Consider the following 23,111-nt stretch of genomic DNA (forward strand, 5'->3'; position numbering starts at 1 on the left):
CCACCTATATGTTTCTGTACCAATACTATACAGGTTTTATCACTATTGCTCTGTAATATAGTATAAGGTCAGTGATGGTGTCTAGTCCCTGATTTTACTGGGATTCCTTCAAGTTTCTCTTGATTTAGTTTGATATTGGCTGGTTTGCTGTATATTGCTTTTACTATGTTTAGGCATGGGCCTTAAATTCCTGATCTTTCCAGGACTTTTAAGATGAAGGTGTGTTGAATTTTGTCAAATGCTTTCTTCACATCTAATGAGATAATCATGTGTTTTTTTTTTCCTTTGAGATTTTCTTGTAGATTATGTTGATGGATTTCCATACATTGAAGCATCCCTGTATCCCTTGGATGAAACCTATTTGATTATGATAGATGGGTGTTTTGATGTGTTCTTGGATTCAGTTTATGAGGATTTTATTGAATTTTTTGCATCGATATTCACAAGGGAAATTAGTCTGAAGTTCTCTTTTTTGTTATTTCTTTTTGTTGTTTAGGAATAAGATTAATTGTGGCATCATAGAAGGAATTGAGCAGTGTTCCTTCTGCTTCTATTTTTTGTAATAGTTTGGACAATATTGGTATTAGGTCTCCTCTGAAGGTCTGATAGAGTTCACCATAAAATGCATCTAGTCCTGGGCATTTTTAGTTCCAAGACTTTTAATGACTGCTTCCATTTCTGTAGGAGTTATGGGTTGTTTAGATCGTTTATCTAACACTGATTTTACTTTGATACCTGATATCTGACTAGAAAATAGTCCATTTCATCCAGATTTTCCAGTTTTGTTGAATATATGATTTTGTAGTAGGATCTGATGATTTTTTTAGTTTCCTCATATTCTGTTATTATGTCTTATCATTTCTGATTTGTTAATTTGTATACTCTCTCTGTGCCCTCTGGTTAGTCTAACTAAGGGTTTATCTACCTGGTTGATTTTCTCAATGAGCCAACTCCTGGTTTTATTGATTCTATGTATAGTTCTTTCTTTATCTACTTAATTGATTTCAGCCCTGAGTCTGATTATTTTCTGCCATCTACTCTTCTTGTGTGTATTTGCTTCTTTTTGTTCTAGAACTTTTAAGTGTGCTGTCAAGATTCTAGTATATGTTCACTCCAGTTTCCTTTTGGAGTCACTCAGAGGTATGACTTTTCCTCTTAGTACTGTTTTCATTGTGTCCCAAAAGTTTCGAAATTTTGTAGCATCATTTTCATTGAATTTTAAAAAGTTTTTAAATTTTTCCTTACTTCCCTGACCAAGTTATCATTGAGTAGATATTTGTTCAGCTTCCACGTGTATGTAGCATTTCTATTGTTTTGTTTACAATGAAGACCAGCCTTGGTCCATGGTAGTCCAATAGAATAAATGGGATTAATTCAATATTTTTGTATCTGTTGAGGTTGGCTTTATGTCCAAAACTATGGTCTACTTTTAGACAGTAATGTGAGGTGCTGAGAAAGTAAATACTTTTGTTGTGGGGTGAAATGTTCCATAGATATCATGGATCAATCCATGTGGTTTATGACTTCTTTTAGTTTAAATGTGTCTTTGTTTACTTTGTGTTTCAATGATCTATCCAGTGGGGGAGAGTGGGCTGTTGAAATTTTCTATTATTGTGTGAGGTTCAATGTGAACTTTGAGCTTTAGTAATGATTCTCTTACAAATGTGGATGTCCTTGCATTTGTGGCATAGATCTTCAAAATTGAGAGTTCATCTTGGCAGATTTTTTTGTTTGAGGAGTATGTAGTGTCTGTCTTCATCATTTTTTATAATTTTTGGTTGGAAGTCTATTTTGTTGGATATTAGAATGGCAACTCCAGCATGTTTCTTGGAACCATTTGCTTGGAAATTTTTTCCCATCCTTTTATGTTGAGGTAATTTCTGTCTTTGACTTTGAAGTGTATTTCCTGTATGCAACAAAATTCTGGGTCCTCTTTATGTATCCAGTCTGTTAACCTATGTCTTTTTATTGGGAAATTGAGTCCACTGATGTTGAGAGATACTCAGGACCAATGATTGTTTCTTCCTGTTATTTATGTTGTTAGAGGTGAAATTGTTTGTGTGTTCTTTTCTTTTGCGTTTGTTGTAAAAATATTAATATCTTGTTTTTTTCTTGGATGTAGTTTCCCTCCTTGTGTTGGACATTTTATTCTATTTTTCTTTATAGGGCTGGATTTGTGGAAAGAAATTGTTTAAATATGGTTTTGTGGGGAATACCTTCATTTCTCTGTATGGTAATTGCTAGTTTTGCTGTGTATAGTAGCCTGGTCTGGAATTTGTGTTCTCTTTCAGTCTGCATGACCTCTGCCCAAACTCTACTGGCTTTTTGTGTCTCTGTTGAGAAGCCTGGTGTAATTCTAATAGGCTGCCTTTATCTGTTACTTGACATTTTTCACTTACTGCTTTCAATATTATTTCATTGTCCTGTGCATTTGTTTTTTAATTATTATGTGATGAGAGGGATTTCTTTTTAGGCTCCATCTTTGGTGTTCTGTAGGCTTCTTGTATGTTTATGGGCATTTCTTTCTGTAGATTAGGAAATTTTTTTCTATAAGTTTGGTGAAGAAGTTTCCTGGTACTTTGAGTTGGGAATCGTCACACTCTTCTATATGTATTATTCTTAGGTTTGGTTTTATCATTGTGTCCTTGATTTTTTGAATGTTTTGAGAGAGGAGCTTTTGGCTTTTTGTATTTTCCTTGAGTGTTGTGTCAATGCCCTCTATTCTATCTTCTGCCATTAAAATTTTCTCTTCTATCTCTTCTATCACCTTCTGTTGGTGTGCTTGCATGTGTATTTCTTGACCTCTTTCCAAAGTTTTCCATCTCCATGGCTGTATCTTTTTGAGTTTTCTTTAATGATTCTATTTCCACTTTTAGATATTGGACCGCTTTTGTTCAATTCCTTCACCTATTTGATTGTGTTTTCCTCTATTTCTTTAATCTATTTATGTGTTTCCTCTTCAAGGGATACTACTTGTTTGCTTGTGTTCTCCTGTATTTCTTTACAGGGGGTATTTATGTCCTCCTTAAAGAAATTTATTATCTTCAAGAGATAGGATTTTAGGTGAGCTTCCTGATTTTCAAGTGTGTAGGTATATTCAGGTCTTACTGTGGTGGGAGAACTGGGTTCTGATGATGCCCATGTATATTGCCTTCCATTGCTTATGGTCTTGCACTTACCTCTATCCATATGGTTATCCCTGGTGTTTGCTGGTCTGGGTGTCTCTGTCTGGAATCTACTCCTTTTGTCCCTGGGTTGCTTCAGGTCTTCTGGTAGGTCTGTGGCCCTGACTGCAGTAAGCTTCCTGTGGGGCCTTCTGACTATGGTGTTTTCAGAGGGGCATAGAAACTGCTGGCCTGTTGCCCTGGCTTCAGCAAATCTCCAGAGATGCCTTCAGACTATTAGGTCTTCAGAAGAGCAGTGAACTTGTTCTCCAGTGTTGTCTACAGACTGGTTTCTGTTTCCTGTGTGATCAGAACTCCAGGGAGGCTTTTACTCTGTTGGGTCAGTTGCCTTGCATCCAGCAGAGCCACTGGGAGGTCATCAGACTGTGCTGTTTGTTTCCCAGTTGCCTTGTGTGCATTGGCACTCCTAGGATGCCTTTAAGCTGTGGTGTCTTCAGGACAGTAGACAAGTCAGTGATCAGGTGCCCTGTTTACAGCAGATCTCCTGGGATGCCATCAGGCTGTGGTGTCTTCAGAGAAGTAAACAAGCTGGCAGTCTGCATTGGCAGAAGGTGCTGGCTGGGAAGGGAGTGTAATTTGTTGGGCATTGCTTTTTTATTGGATATTTTATTTATTTATAATTCAAATGCTATACACTTTTCTGGTTTGCGCTCTGGAAACTCAACATCCCATCTTCCCTCCTTCTGTAGTTGTTACATGTAGAACATGACCATCAACATACCCCTAAGATATATTATATTCTATTGAAGAATTTTATTACAGACTACCAGAAAATCAGTTCCCAAATTGGGAAGTGACCTCCTCCTTCAAAAGAAATTATGTTGGCTACCAGATCTAGCCTCCAACTACAGTGGATACCCCTTACTCAACCTGAAAAGAAACAGAAACCAAGGAACAAAAGACCCATTCAGTAAAGAAAACCATAGAAATCCGTATTTAGATATATAATCACAACAAACGCAGATGCCTCGACACCAGGATAAAATTAAGTCAACACCTAAAGCATTATGTCACAAGTGGACCCCAGCTAGCCTACTACAGAAAGCTCTGAATATTCTAACATAGCTAAAGCACATAATGCAGAAAGTTGCTAAGAATAAAACCTGCAGAGACCAGAACCCAAAAGTTAGAGATAGGACAGTGATCGTAACAATCTGCTCAGCTTTGCTGGAACTGTGTAAAACATCTGAGCTGATTTCATGGCTCTTGCCCTTTCTAGCAGATTTGCTTTTGTTAATAACTTCTCATTTAATAAATTTCAATGCTGACCGAAGGTATTATAGCAACTCAAAATAATAAAATGTAATACTTTCTGTGACAGGTATTCTTGCTAGAATAAAGAAAGGAGCTTAGAGACAAGGTAAGCAATATGAAAGCAAAACACTTATTAAAGTTAACATGGAAGACAAATTTAAAATGCTTTTAAAATTTTAAACAGATTTAAAATGTTCTAATTTTAATCTGTGTAACAACAAAACAGAATGGTCCTCACCCTGCCAGTGTATCCCACCCTTGTTTTTGTAGAGTGTGAACCTACTCCTGGACACAGTCTCCTGGAAACAGTACATCTATTTCAAATGTAAATAGTTCCAGTAACTTTAGGTGATGCCTAGCTAAAGAGATTTCTCATATCTTCCTCACCAATAAATTTGCTTACATATATATTTACAGGAAAAGAAAATAGGCAGTGTGTGTGTGTGTGTATTTGTGTGTGTGTATTTGTGTGTGTGTGTGTGTGTGTGTGTGTGTGTGTGTGTGTGTGTGTAGAGGCATATATGGAGGTAAGAGCACAACTTGTTTTTTTCCCCTTAGGAGCTCCCAAAATGTGTTTATAAACAGGGTATCACAGTAGAACTCTTTTATTTGAAGTGGCTTCTTTATCAGGATCTTTTACATTGAGTTTAGGAACTATATAATGCAGAACTATTATCCTTGGACAAATAGAGAACCGAAGCTGTGAGAAGAAGGAAGGATACAGTGGCATTTCTATGACAGTAGTAAATGAAGGCTTCTGTGGGTACCTTCAGAAAACAAAACAGCAGGATCTTTCCTCATCTTCATTTCTGTTTTCTGGTTTTCATTAGAGAGGGATGAAGCGCATCTGGAAAGTGGGAGGAACTGAAGAAAGTGAAGAACATATTGGGGTTGTATTGATGTCCTTTGGGTCAACCAGAGATTTTAGTTTGAAATTCTGTAAAATGGTTGTCAGGAATAGAAACAGCTCCATGCGGGCCAGGCTCTCTCCCAAACACATCCGTTTTCCTGTGGGAAATAAAGAGGGAAAGAAGGTAACTATGCCAAGTACATAAGTGAGTTTGAGATTTTTTTCTGTGTTTTTAACTGACATCAGAGGATAAAATTTAATGAGTTATTGAATAAGCAGTTAGATGTATTGCTGGTTGAATGGAAAACTACTTAAACAAGTTAAAAAAGGTGAAAAATATATTTCCCTGATAACATATGATGTTAAGAAATAAATTTTTGCCAACAGTTTCCATATGTCACCAGAAAATGATCCTAGGCCACAGCCTTCCCCACCCCAATCCTGCCTAGAGATAACTTGTCCCCCATGAATGCTGACACACCTAAGCTCATAGGCTCACAGGCTCACACAGGGAATGAGCTCCAGTCAGAGACACGAAGACCAGCTAACACCACAGAAAACCAGATAGCAATAGGCAAGTATAAGAACATAAGAAACAGAAACAAAGTCTACTTGGCATCATCAGAACCCAATTCTCCCACCACAAGTCCTGGATACACCAACAAACCTGAAAAGAAAGATTCTGACCTATAATCATATCTCTTGCTGATGAAGATAGAGGACCTTAAAAAGGACATAAATATCTCCCTTAAAGAAATACAGGAAAATATAGGAAAACAGGTAGAAGGCCTTAAAGAAGAAAAACAAAACCTTTTAAAGAATTTCAAGAAGATACAACCAAACAGTAAAAGGAAATGAATAAAACAATCTAGGATCTAAAATGTGGAATAGGAACAATAATGAAACCACAAATCAAAAAACCCTGGAGGTAAAAAACATAGGAAATAGATCAGGAGTCATAGATACTAGCATCACCAACAGAATAAGAGTGATAGAAGAGAGAATCTCAGGGGCAGAAGATACCATAAAATACATTGACACAACAGTCAAAGAAAATGCAAAATTTAAAAAATTCCTAACCCAAACATCTAGGAATTCAAATACACAATGAGAAGACCAAACCTAAGGATAATAGGTATAGAGGAGAGTGAAGATTCCCAATTCAAAAGGCTAGTAACTATCTCCAACAAAAGCATAGAAGAATACTTCCCAAACTTAAAGATAGAGATACCCATAAATATACAAGAGGCTTACAGAACCCAAAATAGATATGACCAGAAAAGATATTCTACCTGTCACATAATAATCAAAACAACTAATGTACAAAACAAACAAAGTGGTAAGGGGAAAAGGTCAAGTAACATATGAAGGCAGACCTATAAGAATTATACCAGACCTCTTAACTAAGACTCTAAAGGGTAAAAGATCCTGGGCAGATGTCTTACACACCCTAAGAGAACAAAATTGCCACTGCAGGTTAATATACTCAGCAAAACTCTCAACTACCATAGATGGAGAAACAAGATATTCCATAAAAAAGTCAATTTACATAATATCTTTAAAACTCACAACTCTAATATAGATAATAAATGGACAACTTCAACAGAAGGAGTGAAACTATACAAAAGTGCCGGCATCTTCTTTCTTGTCAGTTCTTCTTGAGACAGCAGAGGGGGAAAAGAGTCAGCAGAGGGTAAGATTTTGTCTTACTAGATATTTAGGGTTGCAGAATAATAAAAAGTTTACTTATCTAAGTCTAAGTTACTGTATTACTGGAGCTGACCTGTCTTTTGTGTTCCTCTGAGGCCAGAAATTGCAATCTCTGGCACTTAGCATCAGCTTCCTAAAACAGCAAGGGATTAAGTAAATAGTCTTGGTACTATCTCAGCAGGAACTGCTGGGCTCTAACTTTCAGGCTGCTAATTGAAGGTCACAAGAAGAAAAGTTATGTATGTTTAATAATAACAGGAAAAACATTAATAGCAGGAATCTTTCCTAAAATATATTCCCTTACAGCCTTGCTGAGTAAGGGCAAACCTGTCTCAGATTATATAATAGCTCAAAGTAGGCCATCTCAGGGAGATTACCTGCTTCTTATTTGATTGTCACATCACATTACGGCTCCTGACACACAAGAAAAAGCATGAAATTAATCTTCTTGCAACAAACCAAAAAGAAGATAGCCACACAAACATAATTATACCTATAAAAATAAAAATAACAGGAAGAAAATAAAATTGGTTCCTAATATCTCTTAACATCAATGGACTCAATTACCCTATTAAAAGACATGAACTAAAAAAATGAATATGTAAACAGGGCCCATCATTTTGCTGCATACATGAAACATACCTTGGTGAAAAAGACAGACACTGCCTCAGAGTAAAGAGCTAGAAATTTTTTTCCAAGCAAAGGGTCACAAGAAAGAAGCTAGAGTAGCCATTCTAATATTGAATAAAATCAACTTTTAACCAAATGTTATCAAGACAAATGAGGAAGAACACTTCATACTCCTCAAATAAAAAATCTTCCAAGTTGAATGCTCAATTATGAACATCTATGCTCCAAATGCAAAGAAAATCATATTTGTAAAAGAAACCTTATTAGAGCTAAAGCACACATTGAACCTCACGCAATAGTAGTGGAAGACTTCAACATCTCACTCTCATCAATGAACAGATCATGGAAAGAGAAACTAAAGGCAAACACACTGAAATTAAAAGAAACTGTGAACAAAACAGAACGGATATCTGTAGAACATTTTACCCTAAAACAAAATAAAATACCTTCTTCTCAATACCTCATACCTTCTTGAAAATTGACCATATAATTTGTCACAAAATAACCTTTAATGAACACAAGAAGATTGAAATAATTCCATGCACACTATCAGATCATCACAGACAAAGGCTGGTCTTCAATAACAACAAAAACAACAGAAAACAAAAATATACATGGAAGCTGAGCAACTCTCTACTTCATGATAACTTGGTCAAAGAAGAAATAAAGAAACCAATTAAAGAATTTTTAGAATTCAATGAAAAAGGAAGATGCAAATTATCCAAAGTTATGGGACACTAAAGCAGTGCTAAGATGAAAACTCATAACTAGGAGTGCCTCTAGAAAGAAATTAGAGAGAGCACACACTAGCAGCTTAAGAGCACATCTGAAAGCTCTAGAACAAAAAGAATCAAAAACACTCAAGAGAAGTAAGTGGCAGGAAATAATCAAACTTGGGGCTGAAATCAACTGAGTAGAAACAAAAAGAATCATACAAAGAATCAACAAACCAAGAGCTGGTTCTTTGAGAAAATCACCAAATAAATAAACCATTAGCCTGTCTAAGCAGAGGGCATAGGGACAGTTTCAAAATTAATACCAATAGAAATGAAAATGGAAACTTAACAACAGAACCTGAAGAAATTCAAAAAATCATTAGATCCTACTACAAAAGCCTATACTCAACAAAACTGGAATACTTTGAAGTGGATAATTTTCTAGACAGATTCCAGATACCAAAGTTAAATCAGGATCATATAAACCATCTAAACATTGCCGTAACCACTAAAGAAATAGAAACATTCATTAAAATTCTCCCAACCAAAACCAGTCCAGGACCAGACAGTTTTAGTGCAGAATTCTATCAGAACTCCAAAGAAGACCTAATAACAATACTCTTCAAATCATTCCACCTAATAGAAAAATAAGGAACACTACCTAATTCATTCTGTGAAGTCACAGTTATTCTGATAACTAAACAACACAAAGAGCCAAGAAAAAAAGTTACCTTCAGACAAATTTTCTTTATAATTTTTGATGCACAAATAGTAAAATTCTCACAAACCAAATCCAAGAACACATCAAAATGATCATTTATTGTGAACAACTAGGCTTCATCCCAGGAATACAGGGATGATTCAAGATATGGAAATCCATCATTGTAACTCACATTAAAAAGAAAATAAAAGAAAAAACAAATGATCATCTCATTAGATGCTAAAAAAGCATGAACAATATATAAGTCCACTTCATGTGAAAAATCTTAGAAAGGTCAGGAATTCAAGGCACAAACCTAATCATGATAAAAGAAAAATGCAGCAAACTAATAGCCAACATCAAACAAAATGGAGAGAAACTTGAAGCAATCCACTAAAATCAGTGACTAACCAAGGCTACCCACTTGTTCCCTATGTATTCAATATAGTATTTGAAGTTATGGCCTGAGCAATTCAAAAACAAAAGGAGCTCAAAGGAATATAAATTGGAAAGGAAAAAGTAAAGATATCACTATTTGCAGATAATATAATGGTATACTTATGTGACCCCAAATATTCCACCAGAGATCTCCTATAACTAGCTGATAAACATCCTCAGTAAAGTGGCTTGAAATAAATAGGAAAACAAAACCCTTCACAAGAGTCATAAATACTATAAACTACCTTGGTGTGACTGTAACAAAGCAAGTGAAAGATCTGTATGACAAGAACTTCAAGTCTCTGAAGACCTCAGTCAATCAAAGAAGACCTCAGAAGGTGGGATGATCGCCCATGCTCATGGATCAGCAGAATTAACATAGTAAACAATGGCCATCATACCAAAAGCAATCTACAGATTCAATGAAATCCCCATCAAAATTCCAAGGCAATTCTTCACAGAAATAGGAAACAATTCCCAAATTTTTTGGAACAATGAAAAATCCAGGATAGCAAAAACTATTGTCAGCAATAGGAGAAATTCTGGAGGAAACACCATCTGACCACAAGCTCTACTGCAGAGCTTTAGTGATAAACTCTACATGGCATTGGTACAGTGACATACAGGTAGATCAGTGTAATAGAATTGAAAACCCAGAGTTAAACCCATACATCTATGATCACCTTATCTTTGAAAAAGAAGCCAAAATTATCCAGTGGAAAAAAGACAGAATATTCAACAAATGGTGCTAACTTAAGTGGTGGTTGGCATGAGGAAAAATGTAAATTCAACCATGCTTAATTCCCTGTACATAGCTCAAGTTCACATGGATCAAAGACATACACATAGAACCAGATATACTAAAACTAACAGATGACAAAGTGGGGAGGAGCCTTGGACATTTAGCACAGAGAAAAATTTACTGAACAGAACACCAATGGTCCAGGCTCTCAGATCAAATATAGACAAATAGGATTTTATAAAATAATTGAATAATTTCTGCAAGGCAAAGGACACTGTCATCAGGACAAAATGGCAACTTACTAATTGGGAAAAGACCTTTACCCATCTTACATATGATAGAAGGCTATTATCCAATATATACAAAGAACTCAAGAAGTGAAACTCCAGAGAACCAAATAAGCCTATCAAAACTGGGGTTATGGAACTATAAAAAGAATTCTCAAATAAGAAATCTCAAATGTCCATGAAGCACCCAAAGAAATGTTCAACATTCTTAATCATCAGGAAAAGGCAAATCAAAACAACCATGAGGTTCCACCTCATACCAGTCAGAATATCTAAGATCAAAAACTCAGGCAACAGCAGATGCTGGTGAGGATGTGGAGAAAGATGAACACTCCTCCATTGGGGGTGGACTTACAAGCTGGAACAACCTCTCTGACAATCAGGCTGAAAAGTTCCTTAGAATATTGAACATAGATCTATGTGAAGATCCAGCTATACCATTCCTGAGCATATATTCAAAAGATGCTCCAACATATAACAAAAACACATCCTCCACTATGTTTATAGCACCCTGATTTATAATTGACAGAAGCTGAAAACAAACCAGATGTCCCTCAAGAGAGGAATGGATACAGCAAATGTGGTACATTTACACAGTGGAGTATTACTCAGCTTTAAAAAATGACTTCATGAAATTCTTAGGCAAATAGATGAAACTAGAAAATATCCTGACTGAAGTAACCCAGCCACAAGAGAATGCACATAGTATGTACTCACTGATAAGTGGATAATATGCATAAATCTTGGAATAGCCACCATCCAACTCACAGACCATATGAAGCTCAAGAAAAAGGAAAATCAGCATTTATATGCTTCAGTCCTACTTAGAAGGGGGAACAAAATAATCCCAGGAGGTAGAGGGAGGGGGCATTTGGGAGGGAGAGAGGTGAGGGAGCAAAAAGGGGGAGTACAGGACTTGGTGTGGGAGGAGTCAGGGGAGATGTACAGAGAATCATGAAATTGAACTGAGAGGTATAGCAGTGAGAGATGGGAAACTGGGTGCAACTACCAGAAAGTCCCAGAAGCCAAGAAAGCCAGAGGCTCTCAGGACCCAACTGGGATGACATTAGCTGAAATAGCCAACAAAGGGGAAAGAGAACCTGTAAAGACCATATCCAGAGGTTAGGCATGGGGCCACCCACCCATCACAAAAATATAAAAATTTAGACAGATTTGCTGCTGTCTAAAGGTAATAAAGGGACAAAGAATGGAACAGAGTCTGAAGGAAAGACCATCCAGAGTCGGCCCCACCTGGGGACTTATCGCTATGCACATACCAAAGCCAGGCACTATTGCTGATGCAAAGAAGTGATTGTTGACAGGATCGGGATATACCTGTCTCCTGAGAGGCTCTGCCAGAGCCTGACAAATACAGACATGGATAATTGTATCTAAACATCAGACTGATCGTGGGGATCCAAATGGAAGATTTAGGGAAAGGACTGAGGTAGCTGAAGGGGTTTGCAACCCTATAGGAAGAACAATATTAATCCACCAAACACTCTAGAGCTCCCAAGGATTAAACAACCAACCAAAGTTTACACATAAAGGGATATATGACTCCAGCTGCATGTGTAGCAGAAGATTGCCTAATCTGGCATCAATGGGAGGGGAGAACATTGGTTCTGTGAATACTCAGTGCCCCAACATTGGAGAATGCTATAATGGTAAGGCAGGAATTGGTGGGTGGGTGGGTGGGAGAGCACTCTCATAGAAGCAGTGTAGATGAAAGATATGAAGGGAAACTGGAAATTGAACAATGCTCTACTCAATGATAACCTAGTCAAGGAAGAAATAAAGAAAGAAATTAAAAACTTTTTAAAATTTAATGAAAATGAAGGTACAACATACCCAAACTTATGGGACACAATGAAAGCTGTGCTAAGAGGAAAACTCATAGCGCTGAGTGCCTGCAGAAAGAAACAGGAAAGAGCATATGTCAGCAGCTTGACAGCACACCTAAAAGCTCTAGAACAAAAAGACGCAAATACACCCAGGAGGAGTAGAAGGCAAGAAATAATCAAACTCAGAGCTGAAATCAACCAAGTAGAAACAAAAAGGACAATAGAAAGAATCAACAGAACCAAAAGTTGGTTCTTTGAGAAAATCAACAAGATAGATAAACCCTTAGCCAGACTAACGAGAGGACACAGAGAGTGTGTCCAAATTAACAAAATCAGAAATGAAAAGGGAGACATAACTACAGATTCAGAGGAAATTCAAAAAATCATCAGATCTTACTATAAAAAACTATATTCAACAAAACTTGAAAATCTACAGGAAATGGACAATTTCCTAGACAGATACTAGGTACCGAAGTTAAATCAGGAACAGATAAACCAGTTAAACAACCCCATAACTCCTAAGGAAATAGAAGCAGTCATTAAAGGTCTCCCAACCAAAAAGAGCCCAGGTCCAGACGGGTTTAGTGCAGAATTCTATCAAACCTTCATAGAAGACCTCATACCAATATTATCCAAACTATTCCACAAAATTGAAACAGATGGATCACTACCGAATACCTTCTACGAAGCCACAATTACTCTTATACCTAAACCACACAAAGACACAACAAAGAAAGAGAACTTCAGACCAATTTCCCTTATGAACATCGACGCAAAAATACTCAATAAAATACTGGCAAACGGAATTCAAGAGCACATCAAAACAATCATCCACCATGATCAAGTAGGCTTCATCCCAGGCATCCAGGGATGGTTTAATATACGGAAAACCATCAACGTGATCCATTATATAAACAAACTGAAAGAACAAAACCACATGATCATTTCATTAGATGCTGAGAAAGCATTTGACAAAATTCAACACCCCTCCATAATAAAAGTCCTGGAAAGAATAGGAATTCAAGGCCCATACCTAAACATAGTAAAAGCCATATACAGCAAACCAGTTGCTAACATTAAACTAAATGGAGAGAAACTTGAAGCAATCCCACTAAAATCAGGGACTAGACAAGGCTGCCCACTCTCTCCCTACTTATTCAATATAGTTCTTGAAGTTCGAGCCAGAGCAACCAGACAACAAAAGGAGATCAAGGGGATACAGATCGGAAAAGAAGAGGTCAAAATATCACTATTTGCAGATGATATGATAGTATATTTAAGTGATCCCAAAAGGTCCACCAGAGAACTACTAAAGCTGATAAACAACTTCAGCAAAGTGGCTGGGTATAAAATTAACTCAAATAAATCAGTTGCCTTCCTCTATACAAAAGAGAAACAAGCCGAGAAAGAAATTAGGGAAACGACACCCTTCATAATAGACCCAAATAATATAAAGTACCTCGGTGTGACTTTAACCAAGCAAGTAAAAGATCTGTACCATAAGAACTTCAAGACACTGAGGAAAGAAATTGAAGAAGACCTCAGAAGATGGAAAGGTCTCCCATGCTCATGGATTGGCAGGATTAATATAGTAAAAATGGCCATTTTACCAAAAGCAATCTACAGATTCAATGCAATCCCCATCAAAATACCAATCCAATTCTTCAAAGAGTTAGACAGAACAATTTGCAAATTCATCTGGAATAAGAAAAAACCCAGGATAGCTAAAACTATCCTCAACAATGAAAGGACTTCAGGGGGAATCACTATCCCTGAACTCAAGCAGTATTACAGAGCAATCGTGATAAAAACTGCATGGTATTGGTACAGAGACAGGCAATGGAATAGAATTGAAGACCCAGAAATGAACCCACACACCTATGGTCACTTGATTTTTGACAAAGGAGCCAAAACCATCCAATGGAAAAAAGATAGCATTTTCAGCAAATGGTGCTGGTTCAACTGGAGGTCAACATGTAGAAGAATGCAGATTGATCCATGCTTATCACCCTGTACAAAGCTTAAGTCCAAGTGGATCAAGGACCTCCACATCAAACCAGACACACTCAAACTAATAGAAAAAAAACTAGGGAAGCATCTGGAACACATGGGCACTGGAAAAAATTTCCTGAACAAAACACCAATGGCTTACGCTCTAAGATCAAGAATCGACAAATGGGATCTCATAAAACTGCAAAGTTTCTGTAAGGAAAAGGACACTGTGGTTAGGACAAAACGGCAACCAACAGATTGGGAAAAGATCTTTACTAATCCTACAACACATAGAGGCCTTATATCCAAAATATACAAAGAACTCAAGAAGTTAGACCGCAGGGAGACAAATAACCCTATTAAAAAATGGGGTTCAGAGCTAAACAAAGAATTCACAGCTGAGGAATGCCGAATGGCTGAGAAACACCTAAAGAAATGTTCAACATCTTTAGTCATAAGGGAAATGCAAATCAAAACAACCCTGAGATTTCACCTCACACCAGTGCGATTGGCTAAGATCAAAAACTCAGGTGACAGCAGATGCTGGCGAGGATGCGGAGAAAGAGGAACACTCCTCCATTGTTGGTGGGATTGCAGACTGGTACAACCATTCTGGAAATCAGTCTGGAGGTTCCTCAGAAAATTGGACATTGAACTGCCTGAGGATCCAGCTATATCTCTCTTGGGCATATACCCAAAAGATGCCCCAACATATAAAAAAGACACGTGCTCCACTATGTTCATCGCAGCCTTATTTATAATAGCCAGAAGCTGGAAAGAACCCAGATGCCCTTCAACAGAGGAATGGATACAGAAAATGTGGTACATCTACACAATGGAATATTACTCAGCTATCAAAAACAACGGCTTTATGAAATTCGTAGGCAAATGGTTGGACCTGGAAAATATCATCCAGAGTGAGCTAACCCAAGCACAGAAAGACATACATGGTATGCACTCATTGATAAGTGGCTATTAGCCCAAATGCTTGAATTACCCTAGATGCCTAGAACAAATGAAACTCAAGACGGATGATCAAAATGTGAATGCTTCACTCCTTCTTTAAAAGGGGAACAAGAATACCCTTGGCAGCGAAGAGAGAGGCAAAGATTAAAACAGAGACTGAAAGAACACCCATTCAGAGCCTGCCCCACATGTGGCCCATACATATACAGCCACCCAATTAGACAAATGGATGAAGCAAAGAAGTGCAGACTGACAGGAGCCGGATGTAGATCGCTCCTGAGAGACACAGCCAAAATACAGAAAATACAGAGGCGAATGCCAGCAGCAAACCACTGAACTGAGAATAGGACCCCCGTTGAAGGAATCAGAGAAAGAACTGGAAGAGCTTGAAGGGGCTCGAGACCCCATATGTACAACAATGCCAAGCAACCAGAGCTTCCAGGGACTAAGCCACTACCTAAAGACTATACATGGACTGACCCTGGACTCTGACCTCATAGGTAGCAATGAATATCCTAGTAAGAACACCAGTGGAAGGGGAAGCCCTGGGTCCTGCTAATACTGAACCCCCAGTGAACTAGACTGTTGGGGGGAGGGCGGCAATGGGGGGAGGGTTGGGAGGGGAACACCCATAAGGAAGAGGAGGGAGGAGGGGGATGTTTGCCCGGAAACCGGGAAAGGGAATAACACTCGAAATGTATATAAGAAATACTCAAGTTAATTTAAAAAAAAGAAAAGAAAAGAAATAACATCCAGAAGATGTAAATGGGAAGAAACAATCAAATTCAGGGCTGAAATTAGAAAAAAAAAAAAAAACAACAACAACAACAACAAAACAATACCAAGGATCAGTGAAAGGAATTATTGACTCTTTGAGAAAAATAAGATTGATAAACCAATGACAAAACTAACCTAATGATGAAGGGACAAAATCCAAGTTCATAAAGTCAGAATTGAAATTGGGATATGAAAATAGACAGTGAGAATATCCAGAGAATTATAAAGGAATACTATGAGATACTGATGTGGACCTGAGAGAGGTAAAGAGGGTCAGCAAATAGAATGAAAATATGTAGCACTGGGGGTGAGGAACTGGGGATAGCTACTAGAGCGCCCATATGCCAAGGGAATGAGAGACTCCCAGGAACCAACAAGGATGAGTTTAGCTGAAATGCACAGAGAAGGTGAGATAAAAACTGTTGAGACCACCTTCCATAGATGGCCAGTTGAGAGATGGAAAACCCACCCATCTCAAAATTTTATACCAGAATATTCCCATCCAAAGGAAAGACAGGGACACAAATAGAACAGAGACTGAAGGAAGAGCCATTTGCAGACTGCCCCATTTGGATTTCCATCCTATCTATAGACGCCAAACATGACACTGTTGCCTTTGCCAAGAGGTACAAGCTGAGAGGAACTTGGTATGGTTGTTCCTGGGGAGGTACTGCTAGCAACTGAATAATGTAGATGTGAATGCTTAGAGCTAAACATCAGATTGTGCTCAAGGACCCAGTGGGGAGCTGGCAGAAGGACTAGAGGAGCTGAGGGGGATGACAACCCCCTAGGAAGAAATTGCCTGCCAGACCAACCACTGATCCTAGGGACTAGACCACCAACTAAGGGGGGGTATGGGGAGGGATCCATGTCCCGTAATTAAAAGTCTCATAATAAAACAAGCCCAGGGTCCGAGGGATTCAGCAAAGAATTCTACCAGTTTCAAAGAAAATTAAAGTCAATAATTCCAAAATCATTCTTCAAAATAGAAGCAAAAGAAACTACCTAATTCACGTTATAAGGTCACAATTACCTGGATGCCTAAACCACCTAAAGACCCAAATATAAAAGAGAATCATAAACTAAATTGTCTTATAATCATAGGTATAACAATTCTCAGTAAAATTACTTGCAAACCAAATACCAGAATACTGAAAAATATTATCAAGAAGGCTTCATCCCAGACATGTAGAGATGGTTTGATATATAGAAATCAATGTGAAGCACAACGAAAGCATATTAAAAGGTAAGAACATCATGATCATCTCATTAGAAGAGGCTTTCACTGAAACACAGTGTTCCTTCATGAGAAAAGTCATGGAGAGCTTAGAAAAAGAAGGAACTTTACTCAACACAATGCAAGTTATTTTAGAGCAAACCTATAGCCCAAACATCCTAAACAGAAAGTCTATAAGCATTTTTCGAAAAATCAGGAATAAGAAAAGAATGTCCATTATCTCAATATTCATTCAATATAGTACTTGAATCTATGCTAGAATAATGAGACAGTTGAAGGAGATCAAGGTATAAAAGTAGGAAAGGAATATTTCAAATTATCCTTAATTGCAGATGATAAGATTTTATCTATAAAACCCTAAAATCTATACTAGGTAATTTCAACAGCTGATACCTCTTTAAGGAAGGTACCATCATACAAACTTAACACAAAACCAACAGGCTCTCTTTATACAAACAACAACTGTACTGAGAATCAGAGCAACAATACTTTGCACAATTTTAACAACAAAAAACATCTTAGGGTAACAAACAAGTGAAAGAATTAAAAAACAGAAAATTAAAATATTGAAAAAAAGTTAACTGAAGAGATCAGAAGATGGAAATATCCCCAAATGCTCACAGATCAACAGGATTAATAGAGTGAAAAGTGATTATCTTACTAAAATCTACAGATTCAACACCAACCTCATTGAAATTCAAACACAATGAATTATCAGCATAATATAACAGAAACACAAAAATCCATGATAGCTGAAACAATCCTGAATGATAATAAATGGACAGTGACCATCACTATAACTGACCTCAAATTGTACTACAGAGCTATAGTAATAGAATCAGGATGGTGTTGACACAAAATCAAACAGACTGAAGGAATTAAGTTATGAGTTTGTTACCAAAATCACTTCATGACTGAACATGAGTCCACAGTCAACAGCCTAAACATAGACTTTAGGTAAGAAGATGTGATATTCATAAAAAAGTATCCTCATTGAGAGAGCAGTAGTGAAGCTCATGATCCCAGCGTAGTCTCCTGTCACAATTACAAGGACCTCATGGGGAACCTAGAAGTTTCTTACATCTAGACCTAGAAAGTATTGTATATGTATGTTTCGTTATCTTCTTTTGCAAAAATAAATGTATATAGCATTTGCATGTGTGGGTGACTGAATGTCAAAGTTAACTAGGGAGTTCAGAAGAGTCCTCAAGGTCTCCTGGAAGAAGAAATACAGGTTGTTGTTAGCACCCAAAATAGGTGCTAGGCATTCAACTCACATTTATGGAAAGAGCTGCGTGTTCTCTTAATAGCTGAGCCATTTATCAAGTCCTTTATTAGCTTTATAAGAAAGTCAAACACCAGCCAAATTTCTAGTAATTGCTGGGAATGTGCTCACAAAGCCTCTATCCTAATGAAGATTTACTGACAGCTGCATGCTACTAAGACAGGGAAAGCCAGTTTTATTCATCATAGGCCATTTGTGGGTTACTTATTATCCAGAGGTTGTCAATAAACAAATGAACTTATAACATGACATTGTGCACAAAGGTGTGCAAAATGCGCAAAAATGTGTTGAAGTTGGAAAGACAATTCTGCCGAACATGTATTAAGGACACATGAAGGTTGTGTACAAATATTGGTATTGTTTGATCTAAAACCTTCTACACATGTATGAAACTGTTGGGAGCATTTATCTATAGCACTGACATCTAGTGGTCGCTTGTATTACTACCGCCTTTAGCTTTCTTCTGACATCTTTACTAGGTCATAGTTGATAAGCATGTTAATAAGATGTCTTTACTCCACCAATCCCCCGAGGACAAGTCCTTAGCCATGCTGTCTGTTTTGTACTTAAGGCAAGTGCCTTTGTTCCCCGGGGTCCCCGTACTATCAATGAGGTGTTCCTGCAATAAAGGCTGATTGAGAAGGATCCAACGGTGTTGCGTCTTCCTTGCCGGTCGAGGTGGGCGCGACATGAAACCAAAACAGTAAAAATTAGATCAGAAAATATTATCCTTTTTTTCTGCTGTATATCACTTATATTCTTTTTGGCAGGTAGAAATTTCTCAATTATAGTGTTGATTCACTTTACCATTTTAAATTTGAGGTATCAGAGAGCAAAAATTATGGAGAATTCTCCCAAGTACCAGGGTTTTTCAGTCATATGTAATTCTTTCCAACCACAAGACCAACTGTATGAGCCTGTTTGCTCCTTCACTTCTCTACATATACTTTATGCATATTGGAGCATTTTTGATGTCTTTATCTTATTTATTTATTTTTTTACCTTTTTAATTTTTTATGGATAGCTGAGCCTGTAGTAGAGTGACACAACAAAGGCATGCACTCAAATTATGGTTGATTCTTTGTCTTAATGGTGATTGCTCAAAGGCTGAGTAGCATTTAGTCTCTAGAATAAGGTATTTTGCATACCCAAGATGTACATTAAGGAAAATTGCAGATGTATAATGACTAGGATGGCTAGGAAAGTTTGAACAAATTTAATCCCTAATATTTGATTCTGTCAAGGAAACAGTGTCATCATTATCAAGGACAGCAAATGGACACTGGGAGTAATGCTTCTGATCATGCACAAATTGCAAATCCACAAGCAATTGGGAACCAATATAGAAGTCACCACAGATCCTCACTCAAGTACTGGAGCCCTTGGAATGAGTTTCTATTACCTGCTGAGAAAGGAATGAAGTAGTCACTTTTCTTAAAGTTTCCATTCTCATCTAGAAAGTGACCTGGGTCAAACATCTCTGGGTTGGGAAACTCCTTGCTGTCATGCAGCACTGATGTAAGTGATGTTAGTACTGCTGTTCCCTGCAAAGAACACACAACAAAGAAAGCAATGTATGAATATATCAGAGTGCTAAAAGATAAGGGAAATAATATTGTTCACCTTCTCCTCCATAGAGGAAGTACAAAGAATAGTAAGGACATTTCAATATACAACATATGCAAGGGGCAGGAAGGATTCTGAGATTAGCCGCACTGGTGTGAGGAAGGCATATTCAGTGACATTTGAAGTTGGAATTGGAGATTTGGTGCTATTGTTGGTTACTCTTTTTTCCTGAAGGTTTATCTCATCACCTGCTGCTGATCTAGCTTTTCAACTGCTTTTCTTTTCTTTCCTTTTTATTTTCATCTTTATTAACTTGAGAATTTCTTATTAACATTTTGATTGTAATTCCCCTTCCTGGTTTCCAGGCCAACTTCACCCTAAATTCTCCCCCTCCCCTCCTCTATGGGTGTTACCCTCCCCATCCTCCACCCATTACTGCCCTCACCCCAGCAATCACATTCATTGGGGATTCATTCTTGGCAGGACCAAGGGCTTCCCCTTCCACTAGTACTCTTACTAGGCTGTTCATCGCTACATATGCAGTTGGAATACAGGGTCAGTCCATGTATAGACTTTGGATAGTGGCTTACTTCCTGGAAGCTCTGGTTGGTTGGCATTGTTGTTCATATGGGGTCTCAAGACTCTTCAAGCTCTTTCAGTCCTTTCTCTGATTCCTTCAACAGGGGTCCCATTCTCAGTTCAGTGATGTAATGATGGCATTCGCCTACGTATTTGCTGTATTCTGGCTGTGTCTCTCAGGAAAGTTCTATATCCGGTTCCTGTCAGCCTGCCCTAATTTTCGTCATCCATCTTATCTAATTTGGTGGCTGTATATGTATGGGCCACATATGGGGCAGGCTCTGAATGGGTGTTCCTTCCGCCTCTGTTCTAAACTGTGTCTCCATATTGCCTCCCAAGGATATTCTTGTTCCCCTTTTAAAGAAGGAGTGAAGCATTTGCATTTTGGTAATCATGCTTGAATTTATGTGTTCTGTTTCTCTAGGGTAATTCAAATATTTGGACTAATATCCACTTATCAATGAGTGATAACATGTGTGTTTTTCTGTGATTGGGTTACCTCACTCAAGATATTTTCCAGTTCCATACATTTGCCTATGAATTTCATAAAGTCATTGTTTTTGATAGCTGAGTAATATTCCATTGTGTAGATATACCACATTACCTGTATCCATTCCTCTGTTGAAGGGCATCTGGGTTCTTTCCAGCTTCTGGCTATTATAAATAAGGCTGCTATGAACATAGTGGAGCATGTGTCTTTGTTATGTGTTGGGGCATCTTTTGGGTACATGCCCAAGAGAGGTATAGCTGGATCCTCAGGTAGTTCAATGTCCAATTTTCTGAGGAACCTCCAGACTGATTTCAAGAATGGTTGTACCAGTCAGCAATCCCACCAACAATGGAGGAATGTTCCTCTTTCTCCACATCCTCGCCAGCATTTGCTGTTACTTGAGTTTTTGATCTTAGCCATTCTCACTAGTGTGAGGTGAAATCTCAGGGTTGTTTTGATTTGCATTTCCCTTATGACTAAAGATGTTGAACATTTCTTTAGGTGTTTCTCAGCCATTCGGCATTCCTCAGCTGTGAATTCTTTGTTTAGCTCTGAATCCCATTTTTAATAGAGTTATTTGTCTCCCTGCAATCTAAGTTCTTGAGTTCTTTGTATAATTTGGATATAAGCCTCTATCAGTTGTAGGATTGGTAAAGATCTTTTCCCAATCTATTCACTGCCGTTTTGTCCTAGCAACAGTGTCCTTTGCCTTACAGAAGCTTTGCAGTTTTATGAGATCCCATTTGTCTATTCTTGATCTTAGAGCATAAGCCATTGGTGTTTTGTTCAGGAAATTTTCTTAAGTGCCCATGTGTTCGAGATGCTTCCCCACTTTTTCTTCTATTAGTTTGAGTGTATCTGGTTTGATGTGGAGGTCTTGATCCACTTGGACTTAAGTTTTGTACAGGGTGATAAGCATGAATTAATCTGCATTCTTCTAAATGCTGACCTCGAGTCGAACCAGCACGATTTGCTGAAGATGCTATCTTTTTTCCATTGGATGGTTTTGGCTCCTTTGTCAAAAATCAAGTGACCATAGGTGTGTGGGTTCATTTATGGGTCTTCAATTCTATTCCACTGATCTTTCTGTCTCTTTTATTTTTGAGGATAGTTTTAGCTATCCTGGGTTTTTGTTATTCCAGATTAATTTGGAAATTGTTCTGTCTAGTAAAAGCCATATACAGCAAACCAGTAGCTAACACTAAACTAAATGGAAAGAAACTGGAAGCAATCCCACTAAAATCAGGGACTAGACAAGGCTGCCCACTCTCTCCCTACTTATTCAATATAGTTCTTGAAGTTCTAGCCAGAGCAATCAGACACCAAAAGGAGATCAAAGGGATACAGATTGGAAAAGAAGAAGTCAAAATATCACTATTTGCAGATGATATGATAGTATATTTAAGTGATCCCAAAAGTTCCACCAGAGAACTACTAAAGATGATAAACACCTTCAGCAAAGTGGCTGGGTATAAAATTAACTCAAATAAATCAGTACCCTTCCTCTACACAAAAGAGAAACAAGCCAAGAAAGGAATTAGGGAAACAACACCCTTCATAATAGTCCCAAATAATGTAAAATACCTCGGTGTGACTTTAACCAAGCAAGTGAAAGATCTGTACAATAAGAACTTCAAGCCTCTGAAGAAAGAACTTGAAGAAGTCCTCAGAAGATGGAAAGATCTCCCATGCTCATGGATTGGCAGGATTATTATAATAAAAATGGCCATTTTACCAAAAGTGATCTACAGATTCAGTGCAATCCCCATCAAAATACCAATCCATTTCTTCAACTGCTTTTTATAAGTCACATCGGTTATGTTTTCAAATGGAGACTTATTTTCTACGTAAAACAAATAGGAA

General features: G+C 37.7%; 1 protein-coding gene across 12 annotated transcripts in view; it reads right to left on the reverse strand.

Annotated features, from left to right (window-relative positions):
• Positions 1-5,028: 5,028 nt before the first annotated feature.
• Positions 5,029-23,111, reverse strand: part of Cyp2c13 (cytochrome P450, family 2, subfamily c, polypeptide 13) — an 80,476-nt gene continuing 62,393 nt past the window's right edge. Inside the window, exons 8-11 of one of the 12 annotated variants that reach the window (XR_015653155.1) lie at positions 20,016-20,157; positions 19,217-19,274; positions 12,364-12,422; positions 5,029-5,447 (exon numbers count right to left, since the gene is read on the reverse strand). Coding sequence is in view for 8 of the 12 variants with exons in the window: in XM_087608828.1 (XP_087464954.1) it covers positions 5,351-5,447; positions 12,364-12,422; positions 19,130-19,278; positions 20,016-20,157 (447 nt within the window). In the remaining 4 variants the exon portion in view is untranslated. Of the gene's footprint in view, positions 5,448-7,376; positions 7,414-12,363; positions 12,423-18,605; positions 19,279-20,015; positions 20,158-23,111 lie in introns of all 12 variants that reach the window. The other 11 variants (XR_015653186.1, XR_015653163.1, XR_015653127.1 and 8 more) reach the window with 11 other exon arrangements.

This window comes from Rattus norvegicus, chromosome 1 (genome assembly GCF_021556685.1).
Source record: "Rattus norvegicus strain SHRSP/BbbUtx chromosome 1, alternate assembly SHRSP_T2T, whole genome shotgun sequence".
Lineage (NCBI taxonomy): Eukaryota > Metazoa > Chordata > Mammalia > Rodentia > Muridae > Rattus > Rattus norvegicus.